Here is a 20,502-nt window from a genome sequence, read left to right on the forward strand (position 1 = left end):
GATGGTATCCTGTATATATCCCTTTTTTTGCGGTGACTAGCACTGTCCTCAACTTGAAACCTGTCACCAATGATTCTTAATATATATACAGAACCTGGTGGGATGTCCTTGTTGACTAAACTTCTCTATTCCTCAATATGCCAACAAAACACAATTGTACTACAATGTATCATCTTGAAAAGACATCTGGTGCCTGGGACCATATGTCAACACAGTGCAGACATAGATAGCCAATGTCTAGATGAGTATATGTGGCACTTAAATTGAGGTTCTCCTCTGCAAAGGGCCTTCACAAGCAGATCCTAACATGCCTCTCTAACAAAGCGAGGACAGCTTATCTCCGGGTTACAAAATGCACAAGTGATTGCATGTTTATGAGGATTCCAGCATTTGCAATAAGTATAATGTGACTATAAAATCCTAAAAAACTTAATTCCACCTGAGACTCTTAAGCCTATATTTATAATAGTAAAAGTAAAACTACACCCTCCAGAAAGAAACCTTTTCTTGTCGTGGCAGAACAGGTTGAAGGGGTCACATTCAAAATTGGTCCATAGTACTTCTGCACATACGCAGACAAAAAAAAACAAAAAAACAAATGCACATAACCTTTGTTATGTGTGAAATATGACCAATTCTTGATTTGATGGCCGCCTCTACTTTTCGCTATGCTGTTGATTTGGCATGACATTGACAATGTCAAACAGCTATTTATCGCAAGCATGAGGAAAACTGCCATTTGGATGGCCCACAAGTGTCTTCGATTGAATGGGGGCAAACCAGAGGTTCTTCTGTTTGGTAAAGCCCAACTGTAGTGCTTGAATGACCGGTGGCTGGCCAAACTTGGTCCTGCCCCTGTGCCCAGCAGAACAGCCAGGAATCTAGGTATTCTTCTTAATGACACTCTGCCCATGAAAGACCAGATAATTTCACCTATGGCACTTGCTTTGGCATACTGCGGCTCCTTAGGAAAGTCTTTCAGTGGCTTCCTTTGAGTTCTCGAAAGACACTCATTCAGGAAGTAATCATCAGCTGCTTGAATTACGGCAATGCCCTGTTTCTCGCTATAAATGAATCCATTGCAGCCAAAATGCAGGTAGTTCTAAACACTGCCACCTGCATGGTCAACATCCTGCCTCCACACACACCATCAGTTTTCACACTTAGAGCCCTTCACTGGCTCCCCATTAAGAAAAGAACACTCTTTAAACTCCTTTGCCTCACTTTCAAATTTTTGTCAGGCTTAGGTCCAAAATATCTCTGGGACAAACTTACTCCATTCCTCCCTGATGACAATCTAAGATCTAAAAATCAACTTCTGCTACATCCTCTGTGCATTCGTACGTCAAAGAATGGTGGCCAGGCATTTTCCTATCTCGCCTTGCACCACTGGAATAGGTGCCCTCTTCGTGCATGTCCTAGTTTTTCTGGTTTTAAAAAACATCTTAAAATTTGACTGTTCTAACTAGTTGTTTCTCTCTCTTCTCCTGCCAGTATCAGCGCTGAGTCATTGCTATATCAGGAGCCAATTCACATAGCATAACTTAACAGTTAACTTTTAATGAATGGTCCCTTGCAATAAATCTTTGGAAATGTAAAGATATAGTAAAGAGATTTTGATAAGATCAAACAATCTCTAAACCTTGGTCTAGCAATGAACGGACTCAAATGATTTCTGCGAATACTGGATTTGTGAATATGTAGGATACCATAAAACAGATACAACGCATCAGCTGTATTCTATTTCTGAGGCAGGACAATCCTATAGCCAGAAATCCTCTCAGCCTATGTTTTCTTTATTGGGATTTTCTGTTTTACTATATCGTGCATAGTTCAAGTGACATTTCTAAATAAAAAAACAACCTAATGAATAATGACAGATTGTCAAGCTAAAAGGTATTTAATGTTCTCTCAGTACCCACGATGGTCACTTGATCTAAAAAATGTGCTTATGTACGAGAAAAACACACAAGATTTATTGTTTGGTGAAGCTCAACATTATTTCAATAATGTAATGTGATTTTTCCAGAGATGCATTCTGGCATGAACTTTACTTGGATAATTCTTTGAGTGTTCTTTGACAGTTTCACACATTCTCCCCGACATACCACCCTGGCCTGCAGAGCAGACTGATTCCAGCTAATTTAAGAATCAACATTCAATGTCAAATTTACAAAGTCGGTGACATACACAGTGGGACTTAAGTCCAGCTTCCTGAAAACAAGTTGCCACTAGTTTCTGATAGAAGTCGATAATGAATTGAGAAAGGGTAACTGTTAAAAGATAATTTTTCCAGAATTACAATGAAATCCATTACTATATAGGTCATCATGCTAAAATAATTGCACTTTAACAGTACATTGAATTTTAATTCTACAGTCTAGGTGAAGAACCCCCATTTGTATTATTCGCCTTCCAAGAATTTTCCCGTTATTGTTACATCCCAGTCCAATTTCAGACACATTTAAAAAGAAAAAAAAAAGGTGAACCATGGTACATTTGATGTGCCTCTAGATAGTCCATCTGACAAAATTAGCCACAACACACAACCTTTATAGCCACTGCATTTCAAACTAAATTTTGCTTGGCTTAGGCAAGATACCACTTCTCTGATGGTTATCAATGCATTCAATTTTTAGAAGAAACTTGTACATACCCGTAAGATTTCTCTGCATATATATGCGATCCACTCTTCCTTGAGGGTGTTCCCTTTTGTATTCTTAATTAGATCCGTGACCGATCCCGCACCGCAAAACTCCATCACCAGCTGTCAAGAGAATACAGAAGCAAAGTTCACTATTTCTACTTTGTGCATCTCATCAAATTCAGTACCATACAACATATAGGGAACTGGTACTGCAGCCCTCATTGAATGTATCTGATCACTGATTAGGCTCGAATTGCAGCACAGCAAATAGTCACAAGTATCATGATGCCTTGGAGGAACACAGAGTACAATACATAGAAGTACATACAGTTATAATGTTTCAGCATTTCACCTACCTTTTGAACCTACAATTGTCTCAAGGACTACTGGCCATGCTTATGCTACTGTTGATTATTAGGAATTGTCATAATACTCATGCCATCTGCTGATTGATATACTATTTTATATCATTTTCTTACACCTACATATGGAATGTGTTGATAATCTTCATAACTGAGCATAATGTACACATTTTAAATGCTTTATGCATTGTGAATTAGTCTGTATAATTAAAAAAGAAAAATAAGTCTCAAAAAGGAACTTGAGTGGTGTCGAAGTATAAGGCACAATTCCTTCTTTCAACTGATTCTGCTTCTCAAGCAAACCCTATTCCTAAAACATACAGAATGTTTTCTTTGACTACAGCAGCAAGACATGTTGCATTCTATTTGCAATACTAAAACACAGTTGTAATCATTTAAATATGCCTTCCCAGTGCACTTTTAACAGATAGCAATCATGTTCATGAATGTGGAAAACAGTATTGTATTCTCTCTGGGAACATCCAAATACAGCCCCACTGAAATGAACGGCTGTTGTCATTTGCATTCATTACATCATGTCACATATCTAAACACAAGAAATGATGCATTTATTCTGGGATGTGAACATGTGTGGCTGAAATTATTTTGCTTGCAAATATCAAGCTCACTAGAATATTGAGGAGTCTGAGTCTACCCTTCTTTCACATCTTTCATGACTGCATGATGCATCATATGTAAATTAAGCTGTGTAGCTGATAATTAAGATATGCTATCATGCACTATATGAGAATAAACACATTCACAACCAATGCTATTCTGTGAGTATTTAGGCACTGTATACAGGATTAGCTATAATGGTACATATTATGTGGGTATCCTTCATGTTTGCTATCTGCAGGTTGCATGTAGGGATGCTCTTTCGATGATCAGTAGGCAAAGGTTCTAACACTAACATACAGGTCTATTTATGGATAGATTAGTTGTTACCCCTACTGCAGAACATATCAATTTAAGATTGTGACAAAGTGCTGACTCAAAAGGTCCATGATTCAGGCTGTAGTCAAGTCACCAGAACGTACACACATATGTCATTCATCCACAGGACAGTATGTACATGATGGATAATAAATGTTATAATTTGAGAAATCTGTTCTGTAACGTGTTGCTATTACTGCTCCTACTATGTTACCTACATAAAATGGGTTTATATGGTTATGTACAGGAAAAGAAGCAACACTTTAGCAGCTGCAAATCCAGTTTCATGTAAAATAATTACTAAGTATAATAAGGGCTCCCGGTTTAATGATATTTGTTTTTTTTTGACATTTCAGTCTGTATTTATAAATATTTCGTTTTTGGCCAACTTATTGGTATTTATCCTACTTATTTTGATATTTAAGAATAAGTGTGGTTTTAAAATGGCAGATTCCCGCATTTAAACATGCACTCACATTTTCGCGTTTTAGCAAATTAAGCACCCAAATATAACAAAACACCAGACCGCATGTACATATTAGCATTCATTTTATCCTGTTTTATAGCTCCCAGTGGTCACTACCAGCAAAGCTGTTGGCCTTGAATTCATGCAGAACAGCATGGAGAGTCATTTGGGGGTGTGTGGATCATTTGACTTGTTTGGCTATAAATGGCTTTAATATACAACAAAAATGTAAAAAAGCAAAATGAGATGTCTTACTGAGTTACGAATACCATAACCATTTATTTTGCAGCGAGGCAGTGAACCAAAAACATATATGAAGGGGGCTCAGTTGTCCTTGGTTGATTTAAAATGTTTCTCTATGATGATGTTGCCAGTGTGGTGGAATTTTTTCAAGATGTGTTCATATTTTCATCAGGGCTAGCTTCAATTAATCCAATTCACTTTTTTAGTGGTGGGGTACCGAGCCAGAGCTTCATCCTTAGTTCATCAAAACAGGGATTATTTCTTATCGTCTCCTTCAGGCAAATTTAATAGCCCAGTGATAATTGACATGCAAGAAAGTCCACTTATTGCCTGAGACAAAAACCAGCCAATTCCAAGTTAAAGGCCTACAGTGGGAGTGAAGGATTTAAACCGGTCACAAAGTGACAGAGGCCTGCTTAATGGGTCCTAGGCCTCAATATGGCTTCACAATGACCCAGTGGACCTAAAATATATTAAAAAAAGGACCAACGCCTAAGGCAGATGAAATATTTTTCAAGGAGGCATACAAGACTGCCTGATATATATGTCTGATTTCACAGGAAATCAATGTGTTAAAAAAATCTTGTTCATTCCTAAAAAATGTAAAAATGAATTCAAGCTGAAAACTGATTTAACCAAATTCATGAGAAAAATCTGATTGAAAACGTGTCCTTTAAACATGTGTACACAAGGTTCAGAAATTGAGAAACAATCTAAAGATTGTTTCCAGAGATTATTTCCTGCCCACAGATAATTAACCTAAACATTGATTTTATAAAAAATATTGATATTGAATCACATCACTATATTATCTGATTAAAACAATTTTAGCATACAAATATGATGATACAAGAGTTGAAAGTTATAAATAAATTTGCAAAAAACTCTACTACACTTCACTAGCAAGCCTATAACAGTGGATCACTCGAAATTATGAATACTATTAGCTTTCACAAAGAGGCTATTTGCCAAATAAGTGAAGAAAATACATATAAGGTATTAAAAAATAATATTTCACTTGACATTAAAAATATTCTTGAACAGATATTGACTATGCCATTGACAATGGCAGTGTCATAAACAAAACTTCTGACAAAGTGATTATATCAGTATTTTGTTTGATGCTTAAAATTCATAAGGATCATAATTCTCGAGAAAGACTTCAGGAATACATTTCATATCACAACAATTTAGAAGCTATACCAAAGTTAACACATTATAGTTGAGCAAATGCTCAATATTTTCGAAGTGCAAAATCTATAAATTATGATTACCCTTGGATTATACTAAGGCATACTAAGTCAAGGCCAACAAGGTATTTCCTCTAAAACGGTTAGACTTCCTACTGTACCATTACTATTTTATATTTGCAAATGTAGAACACCTACAGTATGCGTAAATGGCCATAGGATTGCAGGAGACAGCTTGAAAGGGAAATATCTATATATAAGATGAAGGTATTAACAACAACACTAAAATTACACATTAGGCATTGCACAATGTTATACAGTTTATATATATATGGAATTTGAAAAAGGTACTCAAGAAGAACTGCGGGTATTTTGCCAACAATTAGAGGTTGAAAGGTCAATTCAAATTTTCTTTACATTTTAGAAATTTAGAAGTACATCACGTAAACATACAAGTAAGGTTGTCAATAAGGAAAATGAAGCATGTGTGTCAAACTAAACAGAAACTTATTTCTGTTCATCCTCAATTTTTTTAGACTCCGATTAATTCAGGGTTTATCATACAGTCAGAGGATCAGAATAAGAAACACAATGCCCGAATACTCAACAGTCCCAAAACGTTTTCAGTTTACCAATTTAGGGCACAACTCTATGATAATGAAACACTTTGAAAAAACATATAAGTAGGCTACAACACAAAAAAACTTAGGGGCCCATTATGATGTCGGGCGGATTGCCTCCGCCAGGCTGGCCGTAGCCACCGCCGGCCTGGCGGAGGCAATCCGCCCGACATCCATTCCCGAATTCCCCCCACCATATTAGCATGGCAGGGGGGACCGCGGCGGACGGAAAGACCGCCTGCCGCTTTTCCGCCCCGGTCACCTTGGGGCCGGGGCGGAAAAGGAATAATATGGTGGCGGTGTCTATCAGACACCGCCAGCCATATTACAATGGGCATTTTACAATCCCTTTCCGTGGCGGCAATGCCACAGAAAGACATGCGGTCTTTACTCTGGGGTCCCCTTTGGGCCCCCAGAGTGAAGGAGGGGTGGGGGCTGCACACGGGGGGGTACCTGTTTTACCCCGCCACATTTGCATAAACAAGGCGGCAGGGACCACGCGGTGCCTGCCGCTTTGTTTATGCAAATGCTGAAATGCATTTCTAGCATTGTGGCGGGCAGTGCTGAGAGCACCGCCCGCCACCATGCTAGAAATGCAGGATGTGCCTAATGCCCCCCACAGGACCCCCGCCCTTATGGCGGGTGGCCACAATCCCCGCTAGGATGACGGGCGGATAAAGTCCGCCCATCATCCTAATGGACCCCTTACTGTTCATAAAAAGCAAATCTGAAGAATATATCATATTTGTACAAACTATGTTCATCTCTGTCAGGAGCAGTAAGAAAAAATAGTTTAAAAAATAACTTCCTAATTCAGATCCCCTGCAGGAGGATATGATAAAAGAGGAATGTAAGATTGTTAATATAATACGAATTTGATAACATTTCTAAAGCAGATTTAAACCATGGAGCGACAGATTATATGGACAGGGAAATGGAATGGATTTTATCCTTGCCTAAACTTTATTAACTTTAACTAACTTGTTAAGTTTGATACAAAACGATGCCCTTGTGAAAACTACTATATTGTCCATGCCTGTCAAAGAGTAGTTTAAGGAATACATATCAAATATCAGGAAAACTGTATCATTCTCTACAATTGCAAGACATTTTAGAAAGGGTTTTCCATAAGTATCTAAAAGAAGGTTTCAAATTATTGATCACTGTCTCCTACTGAATAGAGGCAGCAATAAAAACTTTAATCACAGAAAAATTCATTTTTGATAAGTAAGCGAAATTTGTCCTGTCTGAAAGAGATGAACTACCAGAGGGATTGTATGGGTTTCCCCAGAACAATTCTTTTTTAGCACCCCAATAAATACCCCTAAAGGGGAAGAGTAATATATTACAACTAACTATATTCTGGTAATGACTGTATAGGAGTAAATACAATGAAAAAGGAAACTGGACAATCGCCCCTCAAACATAACATATTCATAATCATGTTGAGATGCACATGCTCTCAGTAGATTTACAAATCGTTCAAAGTGCTATAAATAATATTGGATGTTTGAGGTGTCATTAGCAGAGAGATTTACATCCAGAAGAAACACAGTATGTACACAACAGTAGGCACAAAGCAAAATCTGAATGGTGCCTACATAGAAAAACATACAGAAAAAGAAACAACAGTTCTGGAATGTTCACAGACGTTGAAACAAGGGATCTACTTTACTAAAGGACTAACATTTGGAAAGATCTAGGTTACAATCAGAATGAGGCAAGTAAGTACTGCTTCAAACTATGAATATTGACAGCAGAGGTAATAGGTCTGGGCTTAATGTGCTGGCGCTTACAGTGTCCGCACATTAGAACAAGACACATTGGAAGGGAGCAGCCAGGAGATGGTCCGAGAGGACTATCATTGGAAAGTTGTTTACCAGATCCCACAAAATCCCCATGACTTGTGGAGTCCCCCAGGGTTTTAAAGTGTCTTTTGTCTTCTTCAACTTCTACATGGAGCAATTTGGTTCTCTACTCATAGATATTCACAAATGTGCTAATGATGCACAACCCTGCTTGAATGTCTCCTCTGCTGCAGACATCCAATGTCTCAAATGCTACCTGCATGTCATCCAGACCTGGATATTAAGCATCTACCTGAAGCTCATCCTAACAAAGACAGAATTAAGACAAAAGTACAAACCTAACTCACGGATATGAAACTTGACTGCTTTGAAACCAAACATTCACCAAATGTCAAGGAACTTGTGATACACCGTGGATGCTAACCTCACCCTCAAGAAACACACTGCCCAAAAAAACTAAGTTGTCCTGGTGCTAGCTCTCTTCTAAAAAAAGTGAGACTGTATCTTCCACAAAGAGGCTTAAGAACTGTTGTTCAAACTCTCATACTGTGAATTATTGAGGAGTGTAATACCCTGCTTCATGGCATCCCCGACTCCACACCTGGACCTCTTAAGGGCATCCTACATGCTGCAACACATCTCATCCAGGCCCTGTAGAAATGTAATCTCATCACCCTCAACCTGGTGAAAGTGCATTGGCTCTCCCTGCTATCCGCACTATCTTTAAAACCACCTGCATCATTTACAAAGCCATCGTGACCAGCGCCCCCACTTATCTTGCAGACAAGCTCACCCCTCTGGTGGTTCTCAGCACACCTGCAGCCAGGACACCATCAGACTGCAGACTAAGAAGTGCAAAAAAAGAAAAAAAGAAGAAAGCAGATGTTTTCCATCTACACACCCAGAATATTGAACAACATCCTTGTATCAATTAGGACCACCCTGAAGCTTCTCCTGTATAGGATGCAGACTCACAGCTTTAAAGAACACCACATCAAAATGTATTAACAGTCCACACCCCAGCTACCTCTTCCATCACTCATTGGCTTTATGCTTGCTAAAGTAATACCATAAACATACATACATACATACATACGGCATAACGCAAAAATGCCCAACAGGTCTAGTTATATTACTTCTAATAATGGAACTATACAATGTAAAAATAATACAAATGTACCCAAGAGTCATTTTTTGTGCAATGCTTGTTTTTGGCCATCATTGAACGTAAATAATTCAAAAAGATTGAATAAACCAAGTCCAAGAGAAAGCAGGTGATAACACTATCTTGCAGCACCTTTCCTTCTATCTATGACAGAATAATATTTATTGCAACTGCTCCCTCCTGAGTTCGCCATCAACTTTTGCAGCAATATCAATAAAGCATTCCTTTGCTATCAGATAACAGTTTATGCCTTTCTCAGGAAATGTGCAGAAAAGGAAGCGGCTAACCAGGAATGCAGGGGGTTCCATGAATCATGTACGCCCAATTCACAAAGGGATTTTCGCTCAAACATACCTTTACTGCGGAAGACTGCTGGACTTATGCCTCCTAGGTATTCTCAAAAGGATACGTTGCATTCGTAAATCCATTTACTCATAAGCAACTTACACCAAAACAGTGTATAACAAGCACTTGCAATACAATCGGTCTCGCCTTTAGGACCTTATATGTATTTAGCTATGCGGCACATTAGCCTGGGTGCTGAAAAATCTACTGTTCTTTATCATGGTGGAAAGTAAAGACTAAACTGCGTAACATGCCAGGTATGGCAACACATGGAGAGAAATATTGCCTTTCAGCGGGAAATGGTATAGCCCAAAGCTCTGTTTTTAATATAAAATCAGGGCCTTTGGTGGTCATATGACTGAAAATACAAGATTTGAAAAAAATATTATTGTCTACGGGTGCTCATGGAAGACAATTTCTATGGACTGAAATCTAGAGAATGCAAAAGTGTTTCTGGTATTTTACTGACTTCTACTGGTCGTTTTTTATTAACAAAGTTAAATAGAGGCAGTTGAACCGAAAAAAAGTCCCTAGGAGGAAGCAGACAAGTCCTAGGGCTGATCTCCAGAGCCCACAAAGTACGTACACATATAAGTATATACTAATATATAAGGATATACCAAAGTATATACAAGAGGTCTCAAATGCTCGACCTAAAAATGTGGAAGTACCTGCCAGGCAAGGGGTATTTAGTGCGCAAGGGGAGCGAGTTGGGTGTTACAAGTTGTAGCTAGTGGAGTAAATTTGTGAACTCCAGTAAACACAGCATTTTGTGAGCATTTAAAAACTCCTCTGTAACATTTTTTTGTTGCAGTTTTATACAGCGCAAACTCGACCCGAAGGTATGACAGCACAATACACGAGCACCAGTTGCATTACAGACAGGCACAGATAGTTGAAGGGTTATTACGAGTCTAGCGGTCATAAGACCACTGGGTTCGCAGTGGCGGTGGTCCATCTGCCGCATTACAACTTCAAAATCCATTGCGGCAGATGACCACTAGCTGCACCGGGGAACAGTCATTCCTTGGCAGTGGCAGAACTGCACCACAATGGAAAATGCTCAGCTGGACTGGCACAGTCCCGCTGAGCATATTACAAGTTCCGCCACCACCAGCCATTTCATGGCGGGAGCCCCGCCATGAAAAGGCTGGTGTTGGAGGAACAAAGGGGGCCCTACAGGGCCCCCACCCCCACCACAGGCAAATATTCAGGGGAGCACAACGTGTGCCCCCTGTCTGTATTCTCCTAAAGTTCCAGTATGGCATGGGCGTCACATCACCATCCATGCCATGCTAGAACTTTTTTCCGTTCCCATTGCGGTGCCTATTGTCCAGGCACGGCCATGAGAAAGGCGAAGGACGGTCCACGAGTTCAACTCGCAATATGGCAGGCAGTCCTTGTGCAGCTTTGGCCTTTCCCATATGGAATTGTACAGTGTGTACAGTTCTGCATTATGCAATGTCCATCTCAAGCAGTCATAACAATTCCAGGTGTACACTGCAAAGGTTGTGTGAATTGCCAAAAAGTGTAGAAGTCAACAGAATTTTTTAATGCGCGAGGGCATTTTGCATGCAGAAAATGAAGCAATCGAGCATGGCTCACAATTTATAATGTCAAAATATGCAGATTGTGTTCCTGAATCTACAGATGCCACTTCGAAATGCAGAAAGCCTGCACACATGCACAACCGCATCTATTCACACACTTCTCAGCAACATTTTAAGCTATGTACATCTAACAGTTCCCTGCACCATATTTAAAGCACATCTCTGTATAGACCAAACTTCAAGACACACACTTGCCACCAAGCACATGAAAGAGGGCCAGGATTCAGAGTGGACTGTATTACAAGGCTTCATCAGGAATATGAAGCACTGAAGCAATTGGAGTTGTGCTGATTGGTCTACAGTGGTGAGGGACCAGAAGAGGTGGATCATTAGATGTTCCTAGAGGAGTGGCCATTCCACAAGACGCCCAGGGTCGTAATTTTGTGTTATTCACAGAATCACAGACATTTGCGAGGCCTTTCCCACACTCTTAGGACCTAGCCATAAGATTTGCTTAAAGTGTGCAAAAGGACTGGTTACACCTCCATTCCATAAGGGGGTTTGGGGGCAAAGGAAATCACCACATGGAAAAGTAACTTCCTAGTCAAGCAAGACATACTCTTGGCATGTGTGATGTTGAGCCCATACGCTTAAACTGCATTTATATAGCGCTTACTATCCCTGACAAGGCGCGTTTGGTTAAGGCCAGGAAATGTATGAAAATGTTCAAATTCCACGCAATTTGCCATTATCCAGTGAGAATCAGGAAAGATCCATACGTCTACGGTTTACCTAGGACTAAGCCTACACATCAGAAGTGTATCACTTTTGGTGAATCATGAAAAAATATAGTTTTTGTAACTTGCTTGCAAAGCAGCTCTCTCATATTTTAATATGGGTGGCAGTGCCATCTTTTTTCTACATCTCAGGCACAAAATGTGAAATCAATTATCCCAGAACATAGGGGGGAAACACAGGAAGGTTCCTATGCAATGCTACTGATAAATGAAGGATGGGAACCTAAAATGTACACGGTTATTACCTCACAGTAAGTTTTTGTTGTAAACATAAAGAAAAGAAACACAGCCGACCACTGCATCGGATGTATGCCAATCTAGTCTCAGGACACCAAAGGGCCCAAGTACTGGCAGGGGTAGAAAATTACCCCCAAAATAGCAATCGATGTAAACTTCTTTGTTGCATCCTTGGGTAACAACACATCCAAAATATGATAAAATCTGTGAAAAAGAATGTTTCATATTTGAGTAAGTTCAACAACATGATGGTATACAACGAAGGCCGCCATTGGTGCAACAGCTGGAGTCACACTGGGGCACGGTGCAGTCGCGTAGCAAGTTCAGGTGGTACCCGGTGCGGAAAAGTTCTTGTCACCCCGGCTTGACAATATTTTTGCATTTTGTCAAGCCCCCGACCCCCCCCACCCCTCAGTGATGACACTGGTCACCCCCGGCTTGACAAAATGGCAAAAATATTTTTTTATAAAACATATCTTTGCCATTTTGTCACCCCCCACCCCTTCTCAGTGATGACACTGGTCACCCCTGGCTTGACTAAATGGCAAAAATATTTTTTAATAAAACACATTTTTGGCATTTTGTAACCCCCTTTAGTGATTACACCCGGGGCAGCCCGCACCCACCGCACCCTCTTCCTACGCCACTGGGGCGATGGGGTCCACTGTATCCAAATGTTGCTTGGATTACAGCCCCTGCCACCTTTACTTTGCCACTGATCGAGGCCTCATAGAGAGATAAGCAACAGTGAAACAGATAGGAGATGTTAATCACCTAAAGTGTTTCTCTGATCAAGGCAGGGCATGAGGATGCAGTTTTTTGCTTTGCCAGGAGACAGAGTTTCATCCTTATTGGACTACAGCAGGATTTTATTTATTTCATTTTTTTGCATGAAATATGAAATCACATGATGTCTTTACTTTTCCTCCCAGATACAATGCAGCATCCAAAGCACATTTGTACAGCCTTGGGTCTCGCCTCAAATGCACATGACATGGCCACAGCTCTCAACCTGCTTCATGGTGTCAGGCATCAAATATGTGCAATGTCCCACATGCCTTGTGTGTCTCAGTGCAATCCTGATCAAGAAAGAACAAGCATTGGTAAATGAATTAGGTTTCGCCTATGTGATTAATAATAAGCATTTTTTTGTTGCAAGCTTTAGCTTGCTGAGTAGTAGTACAATATAAGTTACAGAAAGTTTGTTAAAGTGTTACAACTTGTTTATGTACAAAAAGGCAATATATTGTGCTGTTACTAGTGGTACAGTGCGGGTAAGTAATAGTAACATTTTAACCACTTGACTGCTCCGAACGTTCCGTGCCAGTGCGGAACGTTCTATTGAGCGGGCGGGGCGCGACAGCCAACAGACGTGCGCACAACTACAAAGATAGTGCACGCGACAGCCGTTGGCCGTCAGAAGCAGCCATGAGGTTAAAAAATGAAATGAAGCAGGGAAATAATAGAATTCATTGATGAAATAGCAATATTATGTGTTTAGAGGGGTTGTGACAAATGTTGGGCCTGGTGCCACTGTACCTGCTGCACCATTCAAATCATGCCCCAAGTGCCTGCAAGATAACTGTATTTGTGACTGCCTATTTAGTAATAAAACATAGCAGTTATTGGTGTTTATAGGAGTTATGATTACTTTTGGCCCGGTGCCACTGCATTGTCTGCACCATTCAAATCATGACCCTACTGCTGGTAAGGTACCTGCACTTGTGACTGCCCGTTTAGGAGTACAATATTGCAATATTTGGTGTTTAGCGGTGTGCTGACAACTTTTGGCCCCAGTGCCACTGCATACGCTTGGAAATTTTAAGAATCAGCTGCGCTGCTGCGTTCTGTACCACCTGGACCGAATTAAGGGAGATCACATTGATGTCGAGGTATATAGCGTAGCAAAAAAACAGCCAAGAGGTGACCGAAGCAACAATGATTGACTGGTGTGGTTTGGACTGAATAAGAGGCAAAACCTTTCTCAAAATCCTCCAAATATTAAAACAAGTACTAACCGTGTGGCTGACCTGTGCATCAAAGATATAACCATTGTCAAAGATGACCTCCATATGTTTTGCAGTCCTAACCGGGACAGAGAGAGAGAAACACAGACTGCTGGCCACCAGGAGTTTGACCGGATGGAATTCTGCAAGCCAAATGCCAGCACTTCAGGCTTGTCTGCATTAATCTTCAGTGAATTGTCCTTCATTCAGCAAGTAAAGCTGGACATACACTGATTGAACCTCTCAGATACTGATTGCAGATCATTCGAGATGGAGAAGATCATCTGCATGTCGTCCAGATAAGAAACCGAAGAACTGCACCAAATCGTCCAAGGGAGTCATACAAAGATTAAAAAGGGTGGGGCACAAAGAGCCCTGGGGCACACCACAGTAAGACTAAAGGCCAGGTTCCAAGGCCTCCACAGCTAAAGATATGGGCCCTGTTTGACATAAATGAATGGAGAAGCTGCAAGGCATTCCCAGCGAGTCCCACTTGCCGCAAGCGCTGCGCCATGAGACTCCTTTGGACGTGATATGTGCGCAATATAAATATCCTGACTTGACTTGACTTGAGCCATATGAGCCGGTTTCGAATGCCGCCGATGCGTTGAGCACTACCAGAATCGATGCTCGCCCTGATCAACCTACGTACGGATACAGTCAGTAACCGCAATAAGGGCAGGCTCAGTGTTGTGACCGGTGCTGAACCCATTTTGAGAGAGAGCCAGGATCTCCTGGGATTCAAGATATTTCATCAGTTCAGTATTGTGATGAGTTGTAGACCCGCTTCACAACTTTGAACAAGTAGATAGGGAATGGTTATATAGCACTGCACGAGCACTGCTGAAAACAAGAAAAACAAGTAAAGCAAATTAAGAGGGCTAGGGAGTAGAACGAATGAACAAGCATTTGGCATAGTCAATAGGTCTAGCCTTTGGGACCTTATAAGTGTTTAGCCATGCAGCACATTACCCTGGGTCCTGTGCCACCAGGGGTTGAAGAGCTATACAATTACCACACACTGGGTCATGCAGTGTGATTCAGAAATACATGCTTGCCCCAGGAAACATTTGACACATTCCAAGGCTTTTTATACACACACATAAAGGACAGTGCCTCGATGCAAGTCAACAGCACTATAACATTCTGTCGCAACTGCATCACAAGAGTATTAAACAGCCAATGAAAAAAAGCAGTGAAGCACTTTCCAATGGTGGAGACATCACATCCTTCCTCCCCCAGGCATCTACTCACTAGGAGCCCTTCTCCAGAGTTTTCCATTAAAAAGAAATGCTTGCACCATCCGTTTACCAGCAAGCCCCCAGCTTCACTCTTTGTCCCAGCCCCCTGGGTATAGGAGCACTGGACATAGCAAGAACAACAAAATGCTCCGATTTATCAGGTAGGGGGGAAAATAATGAATACACAGGGATGGTGTCTTTATCACTAACAGACATGCTAACTCACACTGTGACGCTGTGTGACACATGATATCAGCTCCCATCACACGGTCACACGGTGAGGAGCCGATATCGCACAGTGGCCGGGAAAATGAGCTAAAAACCACTGTAAAAAGTGAATTTCCAGACTTTGAACTGCAGATATCTATTAAGGGGTGTGAAAACGCCCCAGGAAATGGCACCAGCCTTAGCAAGCATTTTTGTTTTTGGAGGAGGGGGCTTTGGGGCATGGTGGGGGTAAAAGAGCCTTTCAGGTACTTCTTGGCACGAGGCCCCACCTATTCCAAGTCCCAACCCCTCCCCACAAGGTGAGATTTGTGTTCAAATTGGCAGGCATGCACTTAATCTCTGCACGCCTAAAAACAAAACAAATAACCTGACCTTGTGTAATGTAACTAGTGCTTCTGTAAAGCACTCAACTGCCTTCTGGTCAGTGGAGTTTGCGCTCTATAAAAATGCTCCCAAAATTAATCTGACCTTGTGTAAGGTAACTAGCATGCATGTAAAGTGCTCGAACACCTTCCGGTCACTCGAGTTCACATTATATTATGATAAAATGCCTCACAGTCCCTGGGGATCTGCTGTGAATGTGCTTTGAAATTAGAGATCTCAGAGGAGGACGACGACAGTAAGAGGCAGTGGGGCAGAAATGCAGTGACATGGGAGGAGGTGGGAAGGGCGAATACTGCTCCCATTTGTCAGGTAGAGGGACAAAGAGAGGAGGCATCAGCATCACTTAATCTCTGCGCATCTAAAACAAAAAAAAGTAACCTAACCTTGTGCAATGTAACTGTCTCTTTGTAAAGCGATTCAATACCTTTGGGTCAGTCGAGTTCGTGCTCTATAAAAATGCCCCCAAACATGTATCTGACATTGTGTAATGTAACCAGAGCTAATGTAAAGCATTTACACCTTCAGGTCGCTGGAGTTCACATTATATAATATAAAAAGCATCAGACAAAATGCGACAGGAGTTGCCCAAGCCTTGCCCTTAACTGTGCTGCAAGGTTGGGCTGCTAAAGGAATGCTAACTGAGGCTTGCTAAAACAAAAAGCAGCGAAGGGGGAGGGGTTCGGGGGTAATTCTCACACTTTGAAGTCAGAGAAAATAAAAGAGGCGATTCCGAAAACCGCAACTGAAGCATCTGACATTTCATCTTGGTATTTGAATGGTACGGGGAGATTAAGTGACAGGAGCCAAAGCTAAACCACAGAAGACAGTGACATGAGCAGGAATCAAATCAAATAATAGTCCCCCAAATGAACACACACACAGAACCGTATTGTTAATGATAATTGGGCAGTGCTCTGCGGGAGAAAACTAAACACAAAAATGGAGGGACAAAGAGGAAGGATTAACCACTAGAAAGCAAGCATTTTTGAACAACAATCGAATGAACAAGAAAGAAGGCAATGGGCGGGTTGCAAGTCCACAGAGTGAATACAGCAAGTCTTGAAGAGAGAGCATGCAGTGCCTAGGCTCAACCTAAAAAGGAGTGGGGAAATGTAACATGAAGATGAATGAAAGGGAAAAGATGGGAGCAGAGGAAATGAAGAAAACAAAAATAGAAGCCTGGGAAGGTAGGAATTATTGTTTGTGGGTAGGAGTGTAAAAAGGACTTGAAGGAAGGGAGGAAAAAGGATGGCTGCTGAAAGAGATTATTGAGATGGAGCATGAGGAGGAAAGAGGGTGGAGGGCGATGGTGATTTTTAGAAGGAACAAAATGTTTAAGATCTGAGTTTCTCTGACTCCTTACCGAGAGACAGGAAATTGGCAGAGAGAGTTTACGTGGTCTGAGCAGAGAACATTAGTCTGGGAAACAATTAGGTTTTAGTTTTAAACAATAACTGTCAATTAGGAATAATGTTTTTAATATGGAGAAAAGGTTCACAATATTGTCCGCTGACCATAGTTGAGGTGTCTCTAAAGGGTTGCATGCTACACCAATGGGAAGGACTCCATTAGTTTAGGGATTACTGATCTAGTACTGGAAACCACAAATAGCTTGCCTTAGGTTATAGAGATAATCTTAGGAAGGCATGAGTGTGAACGTGGTCAAGGGAAACTTGTGTGGTGGATAGGAAAGCAAAATAAAAGTTGTATAGTTTAAATGGCTTCTGATACAAATAGCACACTGATATGAAGTGTACTATACTAGGATGAAAAAGCCAAATGACTAAAGAACTTTTCTTTCCAACAGAAAAGGAATTTGAAAGAAGGCCAGATATACTTTTATTGGAAGGTAAAAACTAAGCACAAATGACAAACTACTTTAATAGGCACTTTGCCCACTTTGGAAATTTGGTGATTCATTGATATTGACAGAACCCCTGTAGGTAAAAGCATTTCAAGACCCTTTCAAACTGACTCATGCAGCAAAAAAACTAAGATTAGTGAAGAAAAATAACTGGAGAATGCAAAACAACATTGGATGTTTCGCCCCCCCCCCCCAAAAAAAAACACTTGCAAAACAAGACCACTTAATAAATCATATTTATGCCCAAAAAGGGTGAATGTGCTAAACCAGTGTGACGCCCTTCATCAAATACATTTTTGAATCTCTTCAAACTAACATAAAACAAGAACATACTGCACCGAAAATTACATTGTAAAGACTAAAGCACTTATTATAATAGCCCTGTTATTTACCACGCTAGCACAGCACCAGGTAAACAACTATGCAATGGGTTGCAGTATTAATACACCTTTCTGCAAACCACACCTTTGAATGGGTGATAATGTAGTTATACTGCACTTCCGCCCTGGTGTGGGGTGAAAAAGGCATCAGGCTCTTACCTGGTGAAAATTGTGCAGAGAAAAACTTTGTGTCTAATAGATACCTTGCTAAATCCCATTTTGAATGCAAATTCCCGTTACTGCATGGATCTGGATTTATGGAGGTTTGGGGATGAGGCCATAACTTAAATACATTTGAACGGCTACTGTTTTCAACACAATGGATACAATGTTCTCAACTTGGGCAGGCCACAATAGTCTGCAGAAGAACTTTCTATGTATTAAATTCATTTAGAGTGTCTCTTGGGATGATCAGAACTAAATCAACAATGCGCTTATTTCAGAAGATCTTTAGAGACCAAAATAAAGAATCAAATTTCACCTCCCATTCTTCAAATAAATAACTTTTGTGGTATCGAGTTCTTATGCGAGATCCCAGACATCTTTATATGTAGTTAAGTACCATGAAAACACAATACAATGATCAACACGTATCTCCATATCAAATAGTACCATTATGTCATGATGACAAATTTCGTTGGGGATCACACTTGTTAGATTTCACCAGCTCCCAAGAAGTCAAGAAGGACTGCCGGCTTTCAGAAGTAAACAAAACAGACTGGTTTTACCATTCACTCACAAAGTTGGCCCAGAGTTACAGAGGTGTTTGTAATCCCTAAAACCTTTCAGAGTAAAGGGAAAGAGCCACCCAAACACTCAGAACCAGTACACAAACAAACCTTTGAATTTTATAATAATTAGTATTTACTGTGTGTTAATTTTATGCAAAATGTGTGAATACAATTAGCATCATAATTTTGAATAACAATTTTTAGAGTGACTAAATTACAAACTTCTAATATTGATCATCACACATCTGTAACCAGCTAGCTTAAATAACTCTCATTATGCCCAATGGTATCATATTATCACTTGGTTATATTTTTTTACTGCCCCATGTAACACTACCGGCATACCTCTAGACCAGGAGGTACACAATTTAGTGTCCCAACAGATAGCATGCCTCTGAGCAAACCAGTTTCTCTCTCTGCCCCTCCTATTAAGGAGAAAGGATATACCCTTTCTAAGGAACAGGAGGGGTCTTGCTCACTTGAATACCTGTGTTTGCAACACCAGACATAAGAGAATGCTTACAACTGAAAACATTTCAAAAACGCTGAAGCATTAGTTAACTTTGTACCCCATTAGCAAATAATATGCTCTCACACTTCAGAATACTCTTCTCACAGCCATATAGAAGATGGGTACTTCTATAATAAAACTTAATAAAACAATTTCAATCAAATAGGAATAGAGGCTCAAGTAATAAAATGCAATGGAGATCTTCACACACTAAACATAGAAACAGGGGTATAACACAAAATACAGAGGTGTGCTTTTGTGTGCCCCTTTACGTTAAGGAAGCTTATGCTTCAAAGTAAATTATAACTGGGTTTGCAAACAGTTAAACATATTTGTCTGAAAACCTATGAAGGAGTGGTGGGTCAGATCCTCTAGGACCACTACATGGCTCTACAGATAACCAACGTACCTGTAGGGAAATCCCACCAAATAGACTTAAAGTGCTTTGAAGTTGCCTTTTGTTAGGGAAAAGGAGGAACTACAGACATTGTTTCTTCAATCTAGCTTGACATACCATAAAAGAACAAGTAGAATAGGATGAGCAACAATGATTGTTGGGCTAGTGAACTTATTTTCTCGGTTTACTGCCCATCCAAACACTAATACCTGGCGGACTATGTGGACAATTGTCTATGGTATGTGTCAGTTTTTATACAGTGAATTGTGAATGGCATTTTCAATTGACTGTGTATGCAAATACTTGGTCATTTTATATCTTTGGATACTGCTTAATAATGCAGCCTTGCCCAGTGCTCACAATGAGAATGACCAGGATAGTCTTGCTGATCTCA

General features: G+C 40.5%; 1 protein-coding gene across 17 annotated transcripts in view; it reads right to left on the minus strand.

Annotated features, from left to right (window-relative positions):
• Positions 1-20,502, minus strand: part of TNIK (TRAF2 and NCK interacting kinase) — an 808,148-nt gene that overhangs the window by 365,454 nt on the left and 422,192 nt on the right. For all 17 annotated transcript variants that reach the window (XM_078666210.1, XM_078666209.1, XM_078666208.1 and 14 more), the window contains exon 5: positions 2,657-2,767. In XM_078666210.1, the coding sequence (XP_078522336.1) occupies positions 2,657-2,767 (111 nt within the window). The remainder of the gene's footprint in view (positions 1-2,656; positions 2,768-20,502) is intronic.

Source organism: Lissotriton helveticus, chromosome 11, assembly GCF_964261635.1.
Source record: "Lissotriton helveticus chromosome 11, aLisHel1.1, whole genome shotgun sequence".
NCBI classification, from domain to species: domain Eukaryota; kingdom Metazoa; phylum Chordata; class Amphibia; order Caudata; family Salamandridae; genus Lissotriton; species Lissotriton helveticus.